Here is a 22,516-nt window from a genome sequence, read left to right as displayed (position 1 = left end):
TTTTTTTTTTTTTTTGTGAGAAAGGTCTCACTCTGTCACCCAAGCTGGAGTATGGCACGATCTCAGCTCACTGCAGCCTTGACCTCCTGGGGTCAAGCGATCCTCCTCTCTCAGCCTCCCAAGTAGCTGGGACTATAGATGTGTACACCAATACGCCCAGCTAATTTTCGTATTTTTTTGTAGAGACAGTGTGTTACCACATTGCCCAGGCTGGTCTCAAACTTCTGGGCTCAAAAGATCCACCTGCCTCAGCCTCCCAAAATGCTGGGACTATAGGTGTGAGCCACCGCACCCAGCTCTATGCTTTTTTTTTTTTTTTTTAACAGAGTACGGGAAGGGTTAGATGGTCCTCTACCCTTCCACAGAGTGTGGGAGAACCACTATCCTCCTGATCCTCCATCCCGTCTAAGGAGATAAGAATTTAAAGGGAAGATCACAACAATCCCTCAAAATATACATTAAAAATTATGAGGGTGCCGTGGCTCACGCCAGTAACCCCAGGACTTTGGGAGGCCAAGACAGGTGGATCACTTGAGCTCAGGATTTCGAGACCAGCCTAGGCAACATGGCGAGACCCCCCCATCTCTACAAAAAACACGAAAATCAGCCAGGCATGGTGGTGGTGCACGCTTGTAGTCCCAGTGACTCCGGAGGCTGAGGTGGTAGGATCACTTGAGGTGGGAGGTTGAGTGCGCCGTGATGGAACTACTGCGCTCCAGCCTGGGAGCCAGAGCAAGACCCTGTCTCAAAAAAAAGAAAAACAAAAATCATGAAGTCAACTATTTGCTGGATAACAAGGAAAAAAATCAACACAGCAGACAGGAAACTGGCTTTGTTTCTCCCTCAAATTAAATAAGGAGAAGGCCTCTGAAAGCCAAGAGGAGGTTCTGCACACCAAAGTCAAATTAATTGGTGGACCGGTGCACCCACCCAGCCACCCTGCACATCCTCCTAACAGGCCAAGCCTTCCTGGCTTGTTTAACGGTTTGGTGTGGATTTTTCCCACCCCGAGGGGACAGGCATGGGGCTGAGAACGAGGTCTGTGATTGGAGCAGCAGGCAGCGAGGCCATCCCACACGCCGACTGCTCGTGTCCAAATTCCCTCCGGGAATGAGTCATTTTAATCGTCGTGGGTGAGATCTAATCAGGGGTTAATAAGCCTCCAGAACCCAGGTCACAAAGCTGTTTCCTGGGAAGACACGGATTTCCAGATTTCTGCTCCCAAAGCTAAAATCCACGCCGTTTTGGAAAACGCTGGGTTAAACGCTCCAGTACTAGAAAGACCAAGGTGACATCATGCTGGGGAGGGGCGTCTTGGCCCGGAACCCCCTTGGTGGTGCCGCAGCCCCCCGCACGGACCAGCAAACGGGAGTGGAGATGTGGATGAAGGGCCGTGCCCTAAACCCCTAGACCCCGCACCCCTAGACCCTGGACCCCCCACCCCGCACCCCCAGACCCAGAGCCCCGCTCTGCATCCTGACCCGCACCCCCATACCCGATACTCCAAGACTCTGAGCGCCGCCCGCACCCCCAGACCCTGGACCCCCACCCCGCACCCTGGCCCCCACCCCCAGACCGGTACCCCAAGACCCCGAGCGCCGCCCGCACCCTCAGGCCCCCCGGGCCCCGCCCGCATCCCAGCCTGCACCCCCAGAACCCCGGCCCCGCCTGCACCCCCGCCTCGAGGCCCCGCCCCGGGCCTCCGCTCCCAGACCCCGTCTCCGCCGGCGGCCCCGGCCCGGGCCCCGGCCCCGGCCCCGGCCCAAAGCCGCCCCCGCCACTCACAGTTGCGGATATCCGAGATGAAGACCGCCAGGCCCCGCATCCCGTCCCCCTTGGACACGGCCGGCATCTTCCGACGCTCGGGAGCGGCCTCGGCTGGCGGGCCCGGGCGGAGGAGCGCGAGGAGCGGGAAGCGGGGAGTGCGGTCGCCGTCACCGCCGCGGAGGAGCCGCCGGGGAGCCGCCTAACCACCGCCGCCTCAGGGTCCCAGCGCCGCTTTCTGGGCCGCCGCGCGCGCGCACGCACGGCGTCCGCACCAGCACGCACGCGCACGCACGCGAGCGGCGACGGACGGCGGCCGGGGCGGGTGTCGCGTGGGGCAGCGCGCGCGCGTCCGCGGCACGGGGGCGAGCCGGTCGAGGCAGGCGCGGGGGCGCCCCCTGCAGGCGGACACCATGGACGGAGCCGCTGAAGCCACGCGTTCGCGTCCCGGGGCCGCGCCAAGCTGGCGATGCCGCCCGCGTCCCCCACGGGAAGGGCGTGGGTCCGGGCGGGAACCCGCGTGTGCAACGGGCCGCCTCTGTCGTTGTTGGTGGTCACTGCAAAAGAGGCGGCCACGCAGGCACACGCGTACGGCCTCGCCCTGGGTCTCGGCCCCGCTAGATTGCCCCGAGCAGGTCTCCGTTTTCTTACTTGGAATAAACGACCTGTGAGCGCTGGGCGGCGGGGCAGCTCCGAGGCCAGGGCCTTGTTTGTTCCGCGTGGGCCGGGGCGGGAGGGCGGCGCCGGGAGGAAGCTGGGGCTCCAGGCGAAGGGGTCACAGCCGCTGGACGGCCTTTGGCGAGGAAACCCTCCCCTAGCGCGGTATCCTGAGACGGTGGGGCTGGCCTGCCCCTCCTGCCGCCCTGAGCCGCCAGGGCCACATCTCTTGCAGTCCCTGAGCTGGGGGTGAGGCAGGCCCCGTGCCCGACCCAGCCCAGGGTCTGTGTGGCAGCCCAGGTGCCCTCTCCACATCACCTGGGCCTGCAGAGAAACAACCGCCCACCCCACCCCACCCCAGTGACAGCGGCCAGGGGCTGCAGCCCCTGCGGAATCCAGTCCCTCGGCGGCGCCAGGACTTTTGGCCACTGTTGCCAGGGCCCCCTCTGCTCCCCAGCCCTCTGCACCACTGCAAACTGGAGGCCTAGGCCCACCCCTGTGGACACAGCGGAAGGGAGGACCCGCTGGGCCAGGCTGCACAGCTCCAGGCCCCAGCCAGGAAGAGACCCCAGGGAGTGGGGAAGCAGATGGCCCTGCCTCACTGTCCTTCCCAGAGCCAGATGGCTTTGAAGAGGAAGCTCCCTCCTGCTGGAGTAGGGGGATCTGGACCCTGTACCTGGAACTGGCCCAGACCCACCAGCCAGGGCTTTGTCCCCACCCTGGCTCACTTCCGCAGCCCCAGATGAGAGCTTAGCCCTGGTGGAGCCCGGCCAGGAGGAGGGGACAGGACCCATGCCCCTCCCCAATGAACCGGGTGCCGCACCCAGGCTCTGGGCCTCCAGAACTCCTGGGGAAAACCAAGATCTGTGACAGACCCCAGTCAGCATAAGGCAACCAAGTTCATCACTTCCCGAGACAGAGGCACGGAGCCGACCCAGCAGAGGGCTTCCTGGAGGACGGTACACCCCTCCGGAGTCCCCATCCTCTCCCAGTGCCACCTCCTGGCAGAGAAAGTGGTCCCGGGGCTGTTCATTCTTCAGCCTCTCCCTTCCACCAAGAAGCTTCCCTCCCCTGTCCCTGACAACAAATAAAGGCCATTCTGGACACAAGAGCATCTTGTGCCATGTGAGGGGTCCTGGGCCGCTCTCCAGGACAGTCCCAGCAGTCACGAGGACCATCCACTAACACACGTGGGCAGAGCATGGGCTCTGGGCATCAGGAGGCTGGCATGCCTAATCCAAGCTCCCATTGGCAGTGGCAGTGCAGAAGACCGAGACAAGCAGACCACTGTGCCCCCCCGCCAGCAGCCACTCACAGAGCAGGGCAATGGGGGTGCTGCAGGGGCTGCCCACAGGAGGGCTTGGGCCTGGCAGGCATCCCCCTCCGCCCACTCGGAAGACTCCTCCTCAGTGCCAACTCTGGGATTCCCACAGACATCCTCCCGTCCACACAAGAGTGTTGAGGGGTCCCAGAGGGCCCGACATGCAGCCATGCAAAAGACTCCCCACCTCCTTCCAGCGTTGTTGCCCTTGCAGACACGCAAGCCCTCCAGATGATTCACTCCAGTCCCAGCCTTGGGTCTGAGTCCATGTGGGCCTCCCTGACCACTGCCACTCCTCGGCTAGGGAGAGGCCAGCTTCGGGAGTGTGCAGTCCTAGGAAACAGTTTCTTTTTCTTCATTTTATTTTTTGTAGTGATGGCATTTCACCATGGTGCCCAGGCCGGTCTTGAACTCCTGTAATCCCAGCATTCCACCTGCCTGTGTCTCCCAAAGTGCTGGGATTACAGATGCAAGTCACTATGCCTGGCCTATTTATTTATGTTTAATTTTAGAGACAGGGTTTCTCCCTTTGTCTCCCAGGCTGGAGTGCAGTGGTACAATCATGAATCACTACAGCCTCGACCTTCTGGGCTCAAACCATCCTCCTGCCTTGGCTCCCAAAGTGCTTGGACTGCAGGTGCACGCCACCACACCTGGCTAAGTTTCTGATTTTTGTGGAGATGGAGTCTCACTATGTTGCCCAGGCTGGTCTTGAACTCCTGGGCTCAAGCAGTCCTCCTGCCTTGGCTTCCCAAAGTGCTGAGATTACAAGACACTGTGCCCAGCCTCAGTTTCTTTTTTTTTTTTTCCTCGAGATGGAGTCTTTCTCTGTCGCCCAGGCTGGAGTGCAATGGCGTGATCTCGGCTCACTGCAACCTCCACCTCCCGGATTCAAGCGATTGTCCTGCCTCAGCCTTCTCAGTAGCTGGGATTACAGGCACGCGCCATCACGCCCGGCTAATTTTTTGTATTTTTAGCAGACGTGGAGTTTCACCATGTTGGCCAGCATGGTCTCAATCTCCTGACCTCGTGATCTGCCCTCCTCGGCCTCCCAAAGTGCTGGGATTACAGGCGTGAGCCACCGCGCCCAGCCATTTCTTAAATTATTTGAACGTTTGTCATACTTTAGCCACGCAAGGTCACAGTACTATTCCCAAGGGCAGAGGTGGGGACGAGTCGCTTTCCTTCATCCACAGCCATGGGGAAGCCAGGGTCCACAGATACAAGCCCGACATGGGCATCATGAAGGGAAAACAGGCCGGGGCCCCGAGCTGCGGTGTGGAGGTGCTGTCTCACTGCAGCAGGGTTCCCCAACAGACAGCCCCTGCAGCGTTAGCTGGCCATGCCCTGGGTCCTACCCAGACCTGAACATGTCTGCTTTACAAATGACCCAGTTTCCTTCTCATCATCTCTGGCGTAAGTTGCAGACAATGACCCTTCCAGAAGAGGGTCTGGCAGCGTGTTCCATGTACAGTTGGTCCCTGTGCACTCACGAGAGTTCAGGGACAATGAGGTGGCATGCTCAGACCCTGTGGCCCCCCCCGTGATCATCTGAGCACCTGCAGTCCCCAGGAGTGACATGCTCAGGGAAGGCTGTGGGAACTGACTGTCCCCTGCCATGGAAGGGTGGGAGGCATGAGGGGTGCATTCTGGAACTCTGTGGTGGGTGGGTGCGTCAGGTATAGCCAGCCCACCTGAAGAATGAGAGGATGAGCTCAGGCTCCTGAGTGCTCATCATGGGGCGGGTGGGAGCCACCATGACCACACATCTTTCTCACCACTGCAAAGCCGGAGGAATGCAAAGCCATTCACAGCTGGGCCCAGACAGCAGCAAAGCAGCCACCAGGGTGGGAGGTGCAGCCTCCCCAGACGTCTGGCGGGAGAGCTGGAGTGCTGGGCGGGGCCCAGAGAACTGGCATGGGGTAAATTCGATAACCTGGGACCCCAAGCCTCACTTCCCAAGAGTCCCCACCCAGCTCAGCCCTTGATCCTGAGTCAGGCCCCAACACATCCACATCCACAATCGCACCAGAGGGGGATGACTGGGCACCTGTGAACGGCGGGAAGCTGAGTTTCTGTCAACAAAACCCCGCAGAACACTTGTAGGATGGCTTTTGAGACACAGGCCCCGGACAACAGCTGAGTCCTTTGCGTCACCCACAGTGTCTGGATCAACTGAGCCAGCCTGGCAGCCCAGGGTCCCTCCAGCTGCTGCTAGGCCAAATTCCTGGAAGCTACATGCAGGGCAGCCCCTAAAACATGGTTACAATGACAGAAATCCCTGGACATAATGCAGAGAAAGGGGCTCAGAGGACTCAGGGACTGAACCTGCCCAGCCTCTCCTAAGGAGACCCTTCCTGCCAAAGGCTTGGAGATGTGTAACTTGCACAGGGCCAGCACCTTCACAGGCTCTCAGGGCCGCCCTCTGAGGCTGTGGGGGTGCAGCCACATCAGCGGGCCCCCTGTTCTCAAAGGAGAAGGGCAGCTCAGGGTGACTAAGGCCAAGGAGGCCAGACACCCCACTAGGTGGCAGGGTGATTACATCATCAAGGTCTGTCCCAAGCAGCCCCTAGTATGGATTACCAGCTCAGGGGACCCTTGGGCCAACAGAGGGGCAGCCCCCTAAGCTCCTGCATAAGATGTGTGGTCAAGGCCAGGCACGGTGGCTCACACCTGTAATCCCAGCACATTGGGAGGCCGAGGCGGGGGGATCGGGGGATCATGAGGTCAAGAGATCAAAACCATCCTGGCCAACATGGTGAAACCCCGTCTCTACTAAAAATACAAAGATTAGCTGGGCATGGTGGCACGTGCCTGTAGTCCCAGCTACTCGGGAGGCTGAGGCAGGAGAATCACTTGAACCCAGGAGGCAGAGGTTGCAGTGAGCAGAGATCACATCACTGAACTCCAGCCTGGTGACAGAGTGAGACTCTGTCTCAAAAAAAAAAAAGTATGGTCAAGAAAATTCCAGGCTGGGCGCAGTGGCTCATGCCTGTGATCCCCTCCCATAGGAGGCAGAGGCGGGTGGATCACTTAAGGCAGGGAGTTCAAGACCAGCCTGGTCAACTTAGTGAAACCCTGTCTTTACTAAAAATATAAAAAATTAGCTGGGCATGGTGGCGGGCACCTGTAGTCCCAGCTACTTTGGAAGCTAAGGTAGAAGAATCGCCTGAACCTGGGAACTGGAGGTTGCAGTGAGCCAAGATCCCGCCATTGCATTCCAGCCTGGGCAACAGAGCAAGACTCTGCCAAAAAAAAAAAAAAAAAAAAAGCCAGGCATAGTGGCTCACACCTGTAATCCCAGCACTTTGGGAGGCCAAGGCAGGTGGATCACGAGGTCAGGAGTTCAAGACCACCCTGGCCAACATGGTGAAACCCAGTCTCTACTAAAAATACAAAAAATTAGCTGGGCGTGCTGGCGGGAGCCTATAGTCCCAGCTACTTGGGAGGCTGAGGCAGGAGAATGGCGTGAACCCGGGAGGCAGAGCTTGCAGTGAGCCGAGATCGCGCTACTGCACTCCAGCCTGGGCGACAGAGCGAGACTCAAACAACAACAACAACAACAAACAGCTCCCTGACCATCACCTGATGGTCAACTGACTTTCCTGGTTGGGGGACGGGGAGCAGGGGAGCCCTCTCCCGCCCTGCTCACGTCTGACTGGCTACCTACTGTAACAGGAAGGCAACGTGGAAATCCTGGGAGCCCCCTTCCCAACCCAAGGGGTAGACCAGTGGCGCGGCTGACGACTAGCGACACCCTCAGAGGGTCTGATGGGACAGGCCAGGGTATATAGCCTGAGTGCTGCGGTTTTTAAGAGCACACGAGGCAGTTCTGAGGTGTGACCCATTTTACCAGCCTGACTAGCCCGCGCTGGACTTCCATGCTGTCAGACACCAACCACACGGTGTTACAGCACATGCCCATTCCAATCCCCGGCCCAGCCAGCCTGGCAGCAAAGTGGGGCTGGGGGACTGTCATGAACCTCTGTGGCCTCACTCACTGACAATGCCAAGGAAAGCCACTGTCCTGGCCATTTCTCCCACGGCAGCAAATCCCATCAGCCCAGGCCCATGCCTTGGCCTCCCAAAGTGCTGGAATTACAGGTGTGAACCACTGTGCTCAGCCCAGCTCTGGGAATTCTAACGTTAAAAGCAAGAGTGAAAGAATGTAAACTAAGAAAAAACCCACAACCGGCCAGGCATGGTGGCTGACACCTGTGATCCCAGCCCTTTGGGAGGCCAAGGCAGGTGGATCACTTGAGGTCAGGAGTTTGAGACCAGCCTGGCCAGCATGGTGAAACCCTGTGTCTACTAAAAATATGAAAATTAGCCAGGCATGGTGGCAGGCACTTGTAATCCCAGCTACTGGGTAGGCTGAGGCACGAGAATTGCTTGAACCCTGGAGGTGGAGGTTGCAGTGAGCCAAAATCACACCACCACACTCCAGCCTGAGTGACATGAGTGAGACTCTGTCTCAAAAAAAAAAGAAAGAAAGAAAGAAAAAGAAACAAGGAAAAAAACCCACAGCCTCTGGCACTCCAAATATACAGAGAGTGTCAGCACCGCTGATTGCTTCGGCCTAGCAGGGATGGTAGGACACCTTTATTACCTCCCTGCAGAGCTGAGCCAGAGTTCTCTGCTGGTTTAATTCCCGGGGACTTGGATATCACGTGGTTCACTGGCTACCCAATGAGCAGGAAGCAGCATGTACCCTGTGTGCCCTGCAGACCTGCACGTGTGCCAACGGCAGAGACTGAGAGTCCAGCCCTGCCGCTGAATCTCCCCTCCTTCTACGGTAGCTGATCTCCTGACTTGGTGGGCATGTGGCCGCCCAGAATCAAGACTACATTTCCCAGCCTCCTTTGCAGCTAGGCATTGCCTGGTGATAGCAGAACGTGCAGGGAGATTGTATCTGGGCCTGCCCTGAAATGTACCATAGCCTGGGCAGCTGGAACAACAGAAATTTGTCTTCCTATAGTCCTGGAGGCTGGAAGTCCAAGATCAAGATGTCCACCGGGGCCGGGCCCGGTGGCTCACACCTGTAATTCCAGCACTTTGGGAGGCCGAGGCGGGCGGATCACGAGGTCAGGAGATCGAGACCATCCTGGCTAACATGGTGAAACCCTGTCTCTACTAAAAATACAAAAAATTAGCCAGGCGTGGTGGCGGGTGCCTGTAGTCCCAGCTACTTGGGAGGCTGAGGCAGAAGAATGGCATGAACCCAGGAGGCGGAGCTTGCAGTGAGCTGAGATCGCACCATTGTACTCCAGCCTGGGCGACAGAGCGAGATTCCATCTCAAAAAAAAAAAAAAAAAAAAAAGATGTCCACCGGGCATGCTCTTCCTGAGGCCCCTCTCCTTGGCTTTATGGATGCCATCTTCTCCATGGGTCTGCACAGGGTTGTCCCTAGGTACTCCTCTGTGTCCTCATCTTCTCTTTTTTTTTTTCTTTTTGAGATGGAGTTTTGCACTTGTCCCCCAGGCTGGAGGACCATGGCATGATATCAGCTCACTGTAACCTCTGTAACCTCCGCCTCCTGGGTTCAAGTGATTCTCTAGCCTCAGCCTCCTGAGTAGCTGGGATTACAGGCATGTGCCACTACATCCAGCTAATTTTTTTTTTTTTTTAACTTTTAGTAGAGCTGTGGTTTCACTGTGTTTTCCAGGTTGGTCTCAAACTCCTGGCCTCAAGTGATCTGCCCACCTCGGCCTCCCAAAGTGCTGGGATTACAGGTGCGAGCCACTGCGTAAGGCCATAATCTCCTCTTCTAAAAAGGACACCAGTCCTATTGGATTAGGGCCCACCTTACTGACCTCATCTGAACTAATTACATCTGCCACAATCCTCCAAATTAGGTCACATCCTGAGGCACTGGGGTTAGGACTTAATATATGTGTTTTTAGGAAACAAAATTCACCCCGTAACAGAGGTGACATGTGCCCATTTGGGGCAGGATGTTGAATTCCTGCCTGCCTTTCCACTCCCTCCTCAGAACACAGTTTGATGGCTAACACTCTGTTGGGAATGGCATGGCTGGGGGCACTGCCACACTCAGACAAACCTAGATCCTAACAAACACCTAATGATTACCAGGTGCAAGGTACACCCCAAGGACAACGTGGGGGGGCGTCATAAAGCCTCTGGGGCTCCAGGGCATATCAGGACGTCCCCCGTTCTGTCCTGTGTCTCATCATCAGTACCGCCAAGCCCATTCCCACAGGCACCATCAGTCATCAGTAAATGCTCCCCCACCTCCCCAAATGCCCAAAGCCACACAGGAGCCATACAGCAGGTGACACCAGCTGGGGGAGGGGTGGGGAGGTGCCATGAAAATCCTGTTGTTCCCCCACCCACAGATGCTGCTACTCCTGGCCTCCTGTTAGCCCCAGAGCAGGAGTCTATAGCCTCTGGGCTCCCTCAGACCCCCGTGGAGCAATGCCCCCCAGCTCTACTGGCCAGACCAGCTGAGGCCAGACCGGCCCTGCCCACAGTCAGTTTCCCAGCACCCGAGGGGCTCCCTGGCCAGGGGGTTCTGCAGCAAGCACTTCCCTCCAGGCGGGCCAGCACCCACCCACCTGGCCTCCAGCCCAGGCTTCTCTGTGGGCCCAGCCAGGTGAGCTGGTGGAATATTCATCAATTTTAAGGTTGGTCTGAGAAAAAGAAAGTTAGAAAATAAGCCCGGCACAGTGGCTGACACCTGTAATCCCAGCACTTTGGGAGGCCGAGGCGGGCAGATCACCTGAGGTCAGGAGTTCAAGACCAGCCTGGCCAACATGGTGAAACCTTATCTCTACTAAAAATACAAAAATTAGCCGGGCATGATGGCGAGTGCCTGTAATCCCAGCTACTCGGGAGGCTTAGGCAGGAGAATTGCTTGAACCCAGGAGGTGGAGGTTGCAGTGAGCCGAGATGGTGCCACTGCATTCCAGCCTGGGTGACAGAGCGAGACTCCAAAAAAAAAAAAAGGAAATAAAGCATACTGACTAAAATTATCACTGCAGGCTTTCCAAATGGCCATATGAGCTTCCTAGGACTCTCTGAAAAATGACCACAAACCAGAGGCTGCAACTCAACAGAAACACATTCTGGCCTCGCCGTTCGAAAGGCAGAAGCAGGTGTCAGTGGGGTTGGTTCCTTCTGGAGGCCCCACCCCCACGTTCACCCCTTGCATCTGTCTCAGTGCTGCCTCTCCCTTCTGTTCCCTTTTTTTTTTTTTTTTTTTTTTTTTGAGACGGAGTCTCACTCTGTTGCCCAGGCTGGAGTGAAGTGGTGAGACCTTGGCTCACTGCAACCTCTGCCTCCTAGGTTCAAGCGATTCTCCTGCCTCAGCCTCCTGAGTAGCTGGGACTACAAGCTTGTGCCACCACACCCAGATAATTTTTGTATTTTTAGTAGAGATGGGGTTTTGCCATATTAGCCAGGCCGGTCTTGAACTCCTGGCCTCAAGTGATCCACCCGCCTCAGCCTCCCAAAATGCTGGGATTAGCATGAGCCACTGTGCCCAACCTCCCTTCTCTTCTTACAAGGACCCCTGTCATTGGATTTAGGGCCCACCCTATATCCAGAATGATCTCATCCCAAGATCCTCACCCTAGATACCTCTGCAGAGACCCTATTTCTATTTGTTGTTGTTGCTGTTGTTTGAGACAAGAGCCTCACTCTGCCTCCCGGGCTGGAGTGCAGTGTTGCGATCTCAGCCCACTGCAGCCTCCACCTCCCAAGTTCAAGGGATTCTCCTGCCTCAGTCTCTGGAGTAGCTGGGACTACAAGTGCACGCCACCATGCCAGGCTAATTTTTGTATTTTTAGTAGAGATGGGTTCTCACCGTGTTGGCCAGGCTTGGTCTTGAACTCTTGATCTCAGGTGATCCACCCACCTCAGCCTCCCAAAGTGCTGGGATTACAGACATGAGCCACTGCGCCTGGCTGAGATCCTATTTCTAGATATGGTTGCACCGTTGCATTCATGGGTATAGGAGTGAGGACTTAGACAAGCTTTCGGGGGCTGCCATTCAACCCACTACCACGGAGAAATACTACCTCTTGATCTCATCAAGGCCAGGCAGCCGGCCCCTCCCCTTTGCTTTCAGATTTTTTTTTTTTTTTGAGATGAAGTCTTGCTCTGTTGCCCAGGCTGGAGTGCAGTGGCACAATCTCAGCTCACTGCAAGCTCCAACTCCCGGGGTCACGCCATTCTCCTGGCTCAGCCTCCCTTGTAGCTGGGACTACAGGCGCCCGCCACCAAGCCCGGCTAATTTTTTGTATTTTTAGTAGAGACGGGGTTTCACCATGTTAGCCAGGATGGTCTCGATCTCCTGACCTTGTGATCCACCTGCCTCAGCCTCCCAAAGTGCTGGGATTACAGGCGTGAGCCACCACACCCAGCCAGCTTGCGGTACTTTAAGTTGGCTTTGTGATAGTGAGAAGTATAAAACCCACAATGATGCCGTGACGCACACAGCCTTTGCAAAGGGCAAATACACAAAGCTAGGGCCACGTGCCACCACACATGCCCACCTCGGGGATCAGCATCAGCCCAGCAACCAACCAGACACCTACACGCAACTGTCACTGGCCAGGGCCGGCTGGGCCAGCGGGGGCCCACACGTGGAACACAGACAGCGAACTGCTGTGCTGGCTCTGGCATTGGATCCAGAAGCCTCCGCTGGGTGTGAGTGTGCCACTTCCCCCTCCTGCTTGCCCTGGATTTGCTTATCCCAGCACCCAGAGAGGATGTCTCCGTCCACAGGTGGGGAGGGCTAGGCAGCAGGGAGTGCTGGTGTGTGTCCCTCTCTTCCTGGGCTTCCGGCCTCTAAACTGGAATGTTTCAAGGCCTAGGAGTGACAGGACGTGGTCAGCAATAGTGGCCCAGGTCCTGCCCTTGGGTGACCCAGGCCAAGGTCTCCTCGTTAGAACAGGACAGAGTCACGAGGCTGCCACTGTCGGGAAGGGCCCTGCCTGTGCTGACTCTGCAAATGAGGAGTCACCCAGAGCCGCTGCGACCCCACCCAGGAGCACTGGCCAGCCTGGGGAAGACACAAACCCAGCCCCAAAGGCCCCACAGCCACCAGGCACCTCCAACAACCAGGTGTGAGTAATTTTTTTTTTTTTTTTTTTGAGACAGGGTCCTATCTGTCGCCCAGGCTGGAGTGCAGCAGTGCAATCACAGCTCACTGCAGCCTTGATGTCCTGGGCTCAAGTGATCAGCCTCCCGAAGTGCTAGGATTATGGCGTGAGCCACCACTCCCAGCCTTCAAGTGCTTTTGAGGATGTCTCTGAGAGGCATCCACAGGCTGGGGACCCAGGAATATCCCAGGTAAGGCATGGGGTCTCCTAAAGCAGGGATCCAGTCAGCAGCAGAAACACTCATCTCTGCAGGCCTCCTCACCCCACCGGCCTGCCCCTGCCCTACTCTGTCCCCCCCATGCCCACGTTAGACAGGCAGTGGGCAAGCAGGAGGGCCTCAGGGCAGGTCAGACCTGGGCCTACAGGACAGAGCCTGGACCTCCGCCAGGGCACTCCACACCCACCCCGGGTAAGGAGGGCTGGGAATGGGGGCTGAGGGCTGGTTTAGTGCCTGGGCAAGGTGGTTATGCGTGGATTTATATTAAATTTCAACAATTAGGATTTGATTTATTAAAATTTAATTTCAATACATTGAAGTTAGAAATTCAAAACCCAATTTATTAACCTGTTAAGTTCAATTTTACAAACCCCCTATTATTCCCTTTTAAGCCTAGAAGACTTTACAGTCACTTTTTTTTTTTTTTTTTTTGAGACGGAGTCTTGCTCTGTCACCCAGGCTGGAGTGCAGTGGCGCGATCTCGGCTCATTGCAACCTCCACCTCCCAGGTTCAAGCAATTCTCCTACCTCAGCCTCCTGAGGAGCTGAGATTACAGGTGCACACCACCACGTCCGATTAATTTTTTTTGTATTTTTAGTAGAGACGGGGTTTCACCATGTTGCCCAGACTGGTCTCAAACTCCTGGGCTCAAGCGATCCTCCTGCCTTGGCCTCCCAAAGTGCTGGCATTACAGGTGTGTGCCACTGTGCCCGGCCTTTTTTTTTTTTTTTTTTTTTTTTTTAACAGAGTCTCACTCTGTTTCCCAGGCTGGAGTGCAGTGGCTCAATCTCGGCTCTCTGCAATCTCCACCTCCCCAGTTCAAGCGATTCTCATGCCTCAGCCTCCCAAGTAGCTGGGACTATAGGTGCATATCACCAAGCCCGGCTACTTTTTTGTATTTTAGTAGAGATGGGGTTTCACCATGTTGCTCAGACTGGTCTCAAACTCCTGAGCTCAGGCAATCCGTCAACCTCGGCCTCCCAAAGTGCTGGGATTACAGGTGTGAGCCACTGCGCCTGGCCTGCAGTCACTTTAAAGGGGCTTCTGCATAATATTTGGTCCCATCTATAAACTCAATTAAGCAATTTTCAACATTTCAAACAATTTATAAATGAAGCCTCTTTTCAGTCCTTTTTGCGTACTTTAGGTTGTCTGAATTGATAACAGAATCTCGGGTGCTTCAGTAACTCATGCATTGGCCTGGTGAGGTGGCTTATGTCTATAATCCCAGCATTTGGGGAGGCTGACGCAGGAGGTTTGCTTAAGCCCAGGAAGTGGAGGCTGCAGTGAACCATAATCCACTGCACTCCAGCCTGGGTGACAGGGTGAAACCTTATTTCACTGTGATACTTTTTTTTGGGGGGGTGGGGGGTGATTTTCCTGCCTTGGCCTCCCAAAGCATTGGGATTACAGGGGTCAGCCACTGCACCTGGCTAAAAACTCATACAACTTAACAGATTCAAATTTTAAATGTGGTGAACTGCAAGTTATCTTAGATGTTCCAAAAACATAAAATACGAAATGTGTTCAAGTTTCACTTAATACAGGAATGCTAACACTTCGGTTCTGATTCTCCTAAATCTTGGTATGTTTCATTCAGCATCTTCCTGAGGCTAAAAGGTGGGTGCCCACCTAAAGAAGTCAGTTTTCTTTTTTCTTTTTTTTTTTGAGGCAGAGTCTCACTCTGTCGCCCAGGCTGGAGTGCAATGGCTTGGCTCACTGCAAGCTCCGCCTCCTGGGTTCATGCCATTCTCCTGCCTCAGCCTCCCAAGTAGCTGGGACTACAGGCGCCCGCCACTGCGCCCGGCTAATTTTTCGTATTTTTAGTAGAGACAGGGTTTCACCGTGTTAATCAGGATGGTCTCGATCTCCTGACCTTGTGATCCGCCCGCCTCGGCCTCCCAAAGTTCTGGGATTACAGGCGTGAGCCACTGCGCCCAGCCAAGAAGTCAGTTTTCAATCCAGGTACACGGGGCCCATTGGCACAAACTATGCAGATTGGGAAGCGGACCGCTTTGTGCTGGCAACTGACAAGACTCCCCCAGGAACCCGGCCGGTGGGAGCTCTGCAGAGGGGCCTCGCTCTGGGCTTCCTATCCTTCCATCTGCGGGCCCCATCTGCTCTTGGGGTCTGTAGTTCTGGCCCAGAGTGAACCCTAAGTAGATTCTGCAATTCTTTTTTTTTGTTTTTTTGAGACTGAGTCTTACTTTATCACCCAGGCTGGAGTGCAGTGTGATCTCTGCTCACTGCAACTTCCGCCTCCCAGGTTCAAGTAATTCTCCTGCCTCAGCCTCCCCAGCAGCTGGGATTACAGGCATGCGCCACCACGCCTAATTTTTGTATTTTTAGTAGAGACAGGGTTCCACCATGTTGGCCAGGCTGGTGTCGAACTCCTGACCTCAAGTGATCTACCCGCCTTGGCCTCCCAAAGTGCTAGGATTAAAGGCGGCGGCTGCCCGATCGATTCTGCAATTCTTTAGCGCCAAAGACCTCTGACCTCAATGAGATCCTAAAATGGCTAAGTGCCTTTCCTAAGAGAAGTTGGATGTTGCCATGGCCTCCTTAGCATTGGGAGGACTGCGCATATGTCCCTGAGGACACCTGCCATAGCTTACTGGGACCCTCTCCAGAGCTCTGCCGACTTGAGGTCTTCACCCCCAAAGGTCAGGCTTCAGGCCACCATCCAGGCCGTTTGCTGAGAGCGAGTGCTGAGCTGAGTGAGAGCCCACAGCTGGTGGGGGACGTGCCTCGCACCGCATGCAGCCCCCAGCCCCTTCTAGGAAAGGCGTGGGCGTCAGCTGGCAGAAAATACCGGGAAGGGAAAGAAGGAAACGTGACTAGAAAGAAAGACAAAGCTTAGTTTAAGGAGAAAGCTCCCAAGCAGCAGAAATGGAGAAGCAGCTGTGCAGGGTGTCTTGGAGCCCACGCGCGCCCCGGGAACGGCTGAGCTGGGCAGGGTGGGGCCCGGCCGTGCGGTTTTCTGTAGGAAACTGCGCTGGGAACGGCTAGGGCTGGGGGTGGGGGTCGGACAGCCTGTGCCGCGTAGAATGCGCGGTGACTCAAAGTGCTGGCCACCCGCTCGTTCATCCAAGCGCGAGGGGCTGAGTTGGGAACTCGGTTTGCCTCCTGGGGCTCCGGCTCGTGCAATGTGCAAGGCGGGGGTGCGGACCGAGAGAGCGCGCGTTTCGGGCCGTCCCCGCTGGAGACAGCGCAGTGGGCGCCATCGGCCTGGGGATGGAGATGGTCCACCCAGGCGGGGGTCGGGGGGACTCCAGGAGTGGTGACTCCGGGTCCCCGGGGGAGCGTGCCGGGGCGGAGCCCACCGCGCGGTTCTCCCGGCACCGCCGAGCCGGGCAGAGACCCTGGAGCCCAAGGCCCCGCGCGGCCCCACGCCAAGGACGCCAGGCCTGCCTAAGAGCCGTGGCGCTGGGAACCCGGCTCCCCCTGGGCCGGGAACCTGATAACCAGCTCCAGCGCGAGCGCCAGAGGTGCTCAAGGTGAACGCGCCGGGCCCGGGATCCGCCCCCGGCGCGGCCCCGCCCTGTCCCCTCCCCGGCCCCGACTTTCGGGCAGCCCTGCCCACTCCCCTGTCCCGGCCCAGCCCCTCTCCATCCCAGCGTGCCGTGCGCGGCGGCGGCGCGCGGGCGCCTGGGGCGGGACTTCCGGCGCGCTGGAGCATCTTCGGGCCGTGCGTTTGTGGCCGTCCGGCCTCTCTGACATGCAGGTGAGCCCCGCGGCGGCCGGTCCCTGCTCCTCCTCCTTGCACGGCCTCAGTTTCCCTCCCGCAAAGTGGGCGCGCCGGGCAGCGAGGCTCGGCCCCGGGAGGACGGGCGTGGGGTCGCGGGCGACGCCGGGCGGGTGCGTGAGAGAGAGCGAGTGTGTGAGGGGGCGTGTGAGAGGGTGTGAGGACGAGGGTGAGAGAGGGTTGCTATGAGAGCGAGGGTGAGCGAGAGCGGGGGTGGAGGGCGAGTGTGGACGGGGGCGCGTGTCGGGGGGACCGCGAGTGGGAGGTGGAGCGCGTGCGCTAGGGCGAGCAAGCCTGAGAGCTAGGCGCGCTGGGTGGAAGGGGCCTGAGTGCGCAGACAAGGGATGTGGCCGGCGGGTGAGGAGTGTGTGAGCGCGCGGCTCGTATGGCAGAGTGGTAGACATCGGGTCCCCAGGACCCCCCAGAGGGAGCAGAGGCAGTAGGGCTCCAGGCGGGCTGCCCTCCCAGTGAGGGGCACGCGGTCCCCGTGAAGGGCGGGCGCATCAGACGCGATCCCACCCACCCTTGGTTCAGCCCCAACCCTTGAAGCTTCCATTGCTGACTGTCCAAACTGGAGGGTGACCCGCCCGCCCGTCCGCCTCGACTTCCTGGGCTCTAGTAATCTCTTAGCCTCCTAGCTACTTGGGACTACAGGTGTGCGCCAGCGCACTCAGCTAAGAAATTTTTTTTTTTTTTTTGAGACAGAGTCTCACCCTGTCACCCAGGCTGGAGTGCAGTGGCGCGATCTCGGTTCACTGCAACCTCCGCTTCTGGGCTTAAGGGATTCTCCTGCCTCAGCCTCCCGAGTTGCTGGGAGTACAGGTGCACACCACTGCACCCAGCTAATTTTTGTATCTTTTTTAGAGACTGGGTTTCATCACGTTGGCCAGGCTGGTCTTGAACTCCTGATGTGGTGATCTGCCTGGCAGAAAAATATTTTTTGTAGAGACCATGTTTGGCTGTGTTGCCAAAACCAGTCAAGAACTCCTGGCCTCCCAAAGTGCTAGGATCACAGGCCAGAGCCACCATGCACCAGTTAGTTCTTCAAAACACGACAGAACAGGAGTTGTCAGTGCGTCCATTGCAGAATAGAGTTAGCTCTGATTGGCTGCTGTCGCTCTACACATGTACACACATGCACAACACGTGCACACATGGCATACATGTGTGCTGGGCTGTGACTTAAAGTGCATTTCTTACTGCTGGTCTCCATGAAAAGCATTGGAAAGCCCCTGCTGTGACTCCCATCATTTCCATCGACACCACCGAGGAGGTCCTGGACCTACGGACTGGGAGTGCAGGAAAGTGGGAGCAGTAGCGCTCCACCTTATCTTGTTACAGAGCGGTTTCTGGGACCCCTTTGGGTGACCAGGGTCGGGGCCTGTGCCTCTTCGTAACACAACACATTCCCTTTGTGTGCGGGGCCGTTCTGCCCAAGGGAAGGTCATTGGCATTTGGGGAAGAAACGGTTTGATGCAGGAACACAGTGTGTGCAAGCCTGGGAGTCTGTGTTATGTGAAGAGCATTATGGAGAGTGTCCTCACGGGCCTCAGAGCAGAGTGGCCGGGGCGCAGTGGGGAGCTGGAGAGGTACCAAAGCCCAGACAAGGGCCTGGTTGCAGTGTGAGCACCCCTCACACATCACACACACCATCTCCCTGGGGCAGTTGTCTGGAAAGTTCCATAGCAAGTCAAAGAAGCAGCCCAGCATTTGTGAGCAGCCTGTATCCAAGCACTTCATCGCAGAGCTGGCAAGTTAAGTGCGAGTGGACAGAGGCAGTACCCTGGCCTTGTGTTCAGTTAGGTTCTCCTAGTGTCCCCTCTGCTGGACACATGCTGGCAGGACTGTCTTCCTCTTCCACCCTTTCCTCTTCCTTCCCTGAAGTGTGAAATCACAGGCTGGGGGGCAGGGAGGTCATAGGCAGAGGGGCCACTAGGTGGGTGGACAGTGGCCCTGTTTCAAATCTGCAGGACGGCAGGTAGGGGGCAGAGACCCAGCCCTATAGTGGTTGGTCACTGGGTACCTGAGTGTGCCCTCCAGTTACTCCTGGGCCAGTCCCCTAGAGAACCACCGTTTGGTTTTTCATTCCTTTCCTTCTTCCCTGACCCAGATTTCCACCCAGAAGACAGAGAAGGAGCCAGTGGTAATGGAATGGGCTGGGGTCAAAGACTGGGTGCCTGGGAGCTGAGGCAGCCACCGTTTCAGCCTGGCCAGGCAAGTGATTCTGGGCCGTCTTCCCTGTGCCATGGCCAGAACCCTCCCCACCTTCCCTGGGGCTGTTGCTGACTCAGACCAAGCCTCAGCTGCAGCAGAAAGATAGTGGGGCTAAGGGGAGGTGGCAGCAGGCTGCTGCCCTTGGTTCTGATTCTGGGATGTATCACTGAGGAGAGGGGCTGGAGAGGTTGGTCGGGGCAGAGGGTGGTGATCTGTGCCTGGGCCTTCTTATTCCCCCTGCACAGCCTCTCGGAACTGCCGTGGCTGTTCAAGCACTCACTGCCTTTGCCTGTGGTTCCATGTACTGGGTGCTGCTGTGCTTGCCCTATGAGTTCCCTTCCTAACTCCCCATAAGCCTGCAGGTCAGGCTGTCTTGTGGCTCCCTGCCTCCTAGGTGGGGGAGCTTCACTGGTTGATCTTGCTCCAGGAGCGTGTTCTTTCTATGCAGGTGTGTTGTGGGTGTATTGGGTACCAAAGCATGCAGACTCCCTGCCTGGGGGTAGCCACAGTCTCCTCAGTCTGCACCAGGAGCACCAGTCTCACCCAGGGAAGAGACAGGGCAAAGTGGGGCAGCGTGTGCCTCTGCAGAAGAAAGCAGGTCAAGGGGATGGTTTCAGAGGAAGTGAAAACAGGTTCCTGGCCAGGAAGTCTTTTGGGTAGGAGGGTAGGCACTGTGGTAGGCCTGGCTCTGGCAGCATCTTCTGACAGGTGCACCTGCCTGGCTGGGGTTCCTGGAGCCTCTTGGGCCTGGGCTCCCATATCCTCAGGAGCCTGTGACCCAAGGGGAAGGCCATGTGCCCAGCTGCTGGGTAGTGAGTTGGGCTGAGCTCCCCACCTGTCAGGTATCTGCCTCTGCCCAGGCTGTGTGGGCCCCTCAGCTGGTCTAGAGGGGTCTGTGCTGCCAGAGCTGTGAGACTAGCCAAGAGCTTCTTCCCAGCAGAGTCCCAAAGCTTCATGAAGGACTAAACAGTCTGGCTGGGCTATGGTGGTGGTTCAGCTCCCCCCGCCGCTGCCCCCAACCCCAGTGAAAGATAGAAAGTAGAATCACTTTTTTTTTTTTTTTTTAAAGACAGTCTCGCACCGTCGCCCAGGCTGGAGTGCACTGGCACTATCTCGGCTCACTGCGAACTCCATCTCCTGGATTCACACCATTCTCCTGCCTCAGCCTCTCGAATAGCTGGGACTACAGGCGCCTGCCACCATGCCTGGCTAATTTTTTATATTTTTAGTAGAGATGGGGTTTCACCGTGTTATCCAGGATGGTCTCTATCTCCTGACCTCGTGATCCACCCGCTTTGGCCTCCCAAAGTGCTGGGATTACAGGCGTGAGCCACCGCGCCCAGCCAGAAAGTAGAATCACTTTTGTTGGCGGCCCCTAGAACCTAAAAGTGAACAGTGTAATAAAAGTTTAGTGCCGGAAGACAAGAAGATACAGATAAAGTAAAAGAGAAGAAACAGAATGACCACTAATTCCAGATAGCCTGCTCATTTATTTTTTGTTTTGTTTCTTTGTTTTTGAGAGGGAGTTTTTGCTCCTGTTGCCTAGGCTGGAGTGCAATTGCGCGATCTCGGCTTACCGCAACCTCTGCCTCCCAGGTTCAAGTGATTCTCCTGTCTCAGCCTCCCGAGAAGCTGGGATTACAGGCATGCGCCAGCACGCCCAGCTAATTTTGTATTTTTAGTAGAGACAGGGTTTCTCCATGTTGGTCAGGCTGGTCTCGAACTCCCAACTTCAGGTGATCTGCCTGCCTTGGCCTCCTGAAGTGGTGTGATTACAGGCGTGAGCCCCCGCGCCCAGGCTACTTTTTTGTTTTGTTTCTTAAGCTTCCACGTGAAGGGCATGTCGTTTGCTTTCTACCACCCCTCCCTACATGCTTTCTCTGTGGGACTGAACTGTGGAAGTTCTGTCTTGTAGTGTCTTCGTTGACTGGCACACCACGAGCATGGCAGTGCCTGTCTGTGTTCCAGCATCTGGGAGAGCCAGGTCCATGAACATCCTCATGTTTTCAACGTATGTGGAAAATCCCCCATGGCTGGGTGCGGTGGCTCATTTTGGGAGGCAGGCAGATCACGGGAGGCCAGGAGCTTGAGACCAACCTGGCCAACATGGCGAAACCCCATTTCTACTAAAAATACAAAAACTAGCCGGATGTGGTGGCACGTGCCTATAATCCCAGCTACTCGGGAGGCTGAGGTAGGAGAACCGCTTGAACCCAGGAGGCGGAGGTTGCAGTGAGCCAAGATACAGCACTCCAGTGTGGTGACATAGCAAGACTCCAACTCAAAAAAAAAAAAAAAAAAAAAAAAAGTCCCACAGCCGGGCGCAGTGGCTCACACCTGTAATCCCTGCACTTTGGGGGGCCAAGGTGGGCAGATCACCTGAGGTCAGGAGGTGGAGACCAGCCTGGCCAATGTGGTGAAACCTCGTCTCTATTAAAATACAAAAATTAGCCAGGTGTGGTGGCGGCTGGGATCCCAGAGTGCTGGGATTCCAGGCATGAGCCACCGTGCCCAGCCGGGACATTTTTTACTGGAATGTGTTTTCTTGATTTGTGAGATTTATTTGCATGTTGTGAATAGATTATGGGTAGAAATCCGTTGTCAAGTGTGTTCCGAATATTCTTTCTGGTGTATTATTTGTCTTCACATTTCCTTCTTTATTTCCTGAATGAAAGTCTTACATTTGTATGTAGTTCTACTCCAGTGGTATTTTCTTTCCTAATCTCTCCCATTGCTCATATAGCTGGAAAAGCCTTCTCCACCCTGAGACTGCATAAATAGGTAGCTATATTTTCTCCTAGTACTTAACGTGGCATCACCACCATCATCGTTATTATGAAGCCTACGATTTTTTTCTTTTTTTTTTTTTTTTTTTTTGAGATGGAGTCTTGCTCTGTCCCCAGGCTGGAGTGCAGTGGCATGATCTTGGCTCACTGCAGCCTCTGCCTCCTGGGTTCAAGCAATTCTCCTGCCTCAGCCTCCCGAGTAGCTGGGACTGCAGGTGCACGCCACCACACCTGGCTAATTTTTATATTTTTAGTAGAGATGGGGTTTCACCATGTTGGTCAGGCTGGTCATGAATTCCTGACCTCAGGTGATCCGCCCGCCTCAGCCTCCCATTAAGTGTTGGGATTACAGGCATAAGTCACCGCACCCAGCCCAAATATTTAATTTTTGTAGGATCTCACTATGTTGCTCCGGCTGGTCTCGAACTCCTGGGCTCAAGTAATCTTCCCACCTCGGTCTCCCAAAGTGTTGGGATTACAGGCGTGAGCCGCCACGTGGCCCAGCCTGTGGCTTCATTATTTTACACTTAAGCCCTACCATGGTTTGGCTTTCTTTGGGTTTGAAGGAGGAGGTGGGAACCAATGCTTTTCTAGATTGCCAGTGGTGGTCAGGGCGGCCTTGGGCTGTGAGGGGAGGGTTCTATGGCTGATGGTGAGGAAGCTCCTTTCTGGGTATCTAGGAGGAA

At 56.2% G+C, this 22,516-nt stretch overlaps 2 protein-coding genes across 6 annotated transcripts in view; one reads left to right on the top strand and one right to left on the bottom strand.

Annotated features, from left to right (window-relative positions):
• AP2A2 (adaptor related protein complex 2 subunit alpha 2) overlaps nucleotides 1-2,140 on the bottom strand; it is an 87,286-nt gene extending 85,146 nt beyond the window's left edge. The window contains exon 1 of one of the 2 annotated variants that reach the window (XM_031015829.3): nucleotides 1,786-2,140. In XM_031015829.3, the coding sequence (XP_030871689.1) occupies nucleotides 1,786-1,852 (67 nt within the window). In that variant the 5' untranslated portion in view covers nucleotides 1,853-2,140. The remainder of the gene's footprint in view (nucleotides 1-1,785) is intronic. The other variant, XM_031015828.3, reaches the window with a different exon arrangement.
• A 14,432-nt stretch (nucleotides 2,141-16,572) lies between these two features.
• The window catches only part of CHID1 (chitinase domain containing 1), a 42,766-nt gene continuing 36,822 nt past the window's right edge, over nucleotides 16,573-22,516 (top strand). The window contains exons 1-2 of one of the 4 annotated variants that reach the window (XM_004050392.5): nucleotides 16,573-16,809; nucleotides 18,941-19,044. The gene's annotated coding sequence lies outside the window, so the exon portion shown is untranslated. The remainder of the gene's footprint in view (nucleotides 16,810-18,940; nucleotides 19,045-22,516) is intronic. The other 3 variants (XM_019036313.4, XM_063710863.1, XM_004050393.4) reach the window with 3 other exon arrangements.

This window comes from Gorilla gorilla, chromosome 9 (assembly GCF_029281585.2).
Source record: "Gorilla gorilla gorilla isolate KB3781 chromosome 9, NHGRI_mGorGor1-v2.1_pri, whole genome shotgun sequence".
Lineage (NCBI taxonomy): Eukaryota > Metazoa > Chordata > Mammalia > Primates > Hominidae > Gorilla > Gorilla gorilla.
This window is presented reverse-complemented; position numbering and strand designations above follow the sequence as displayed.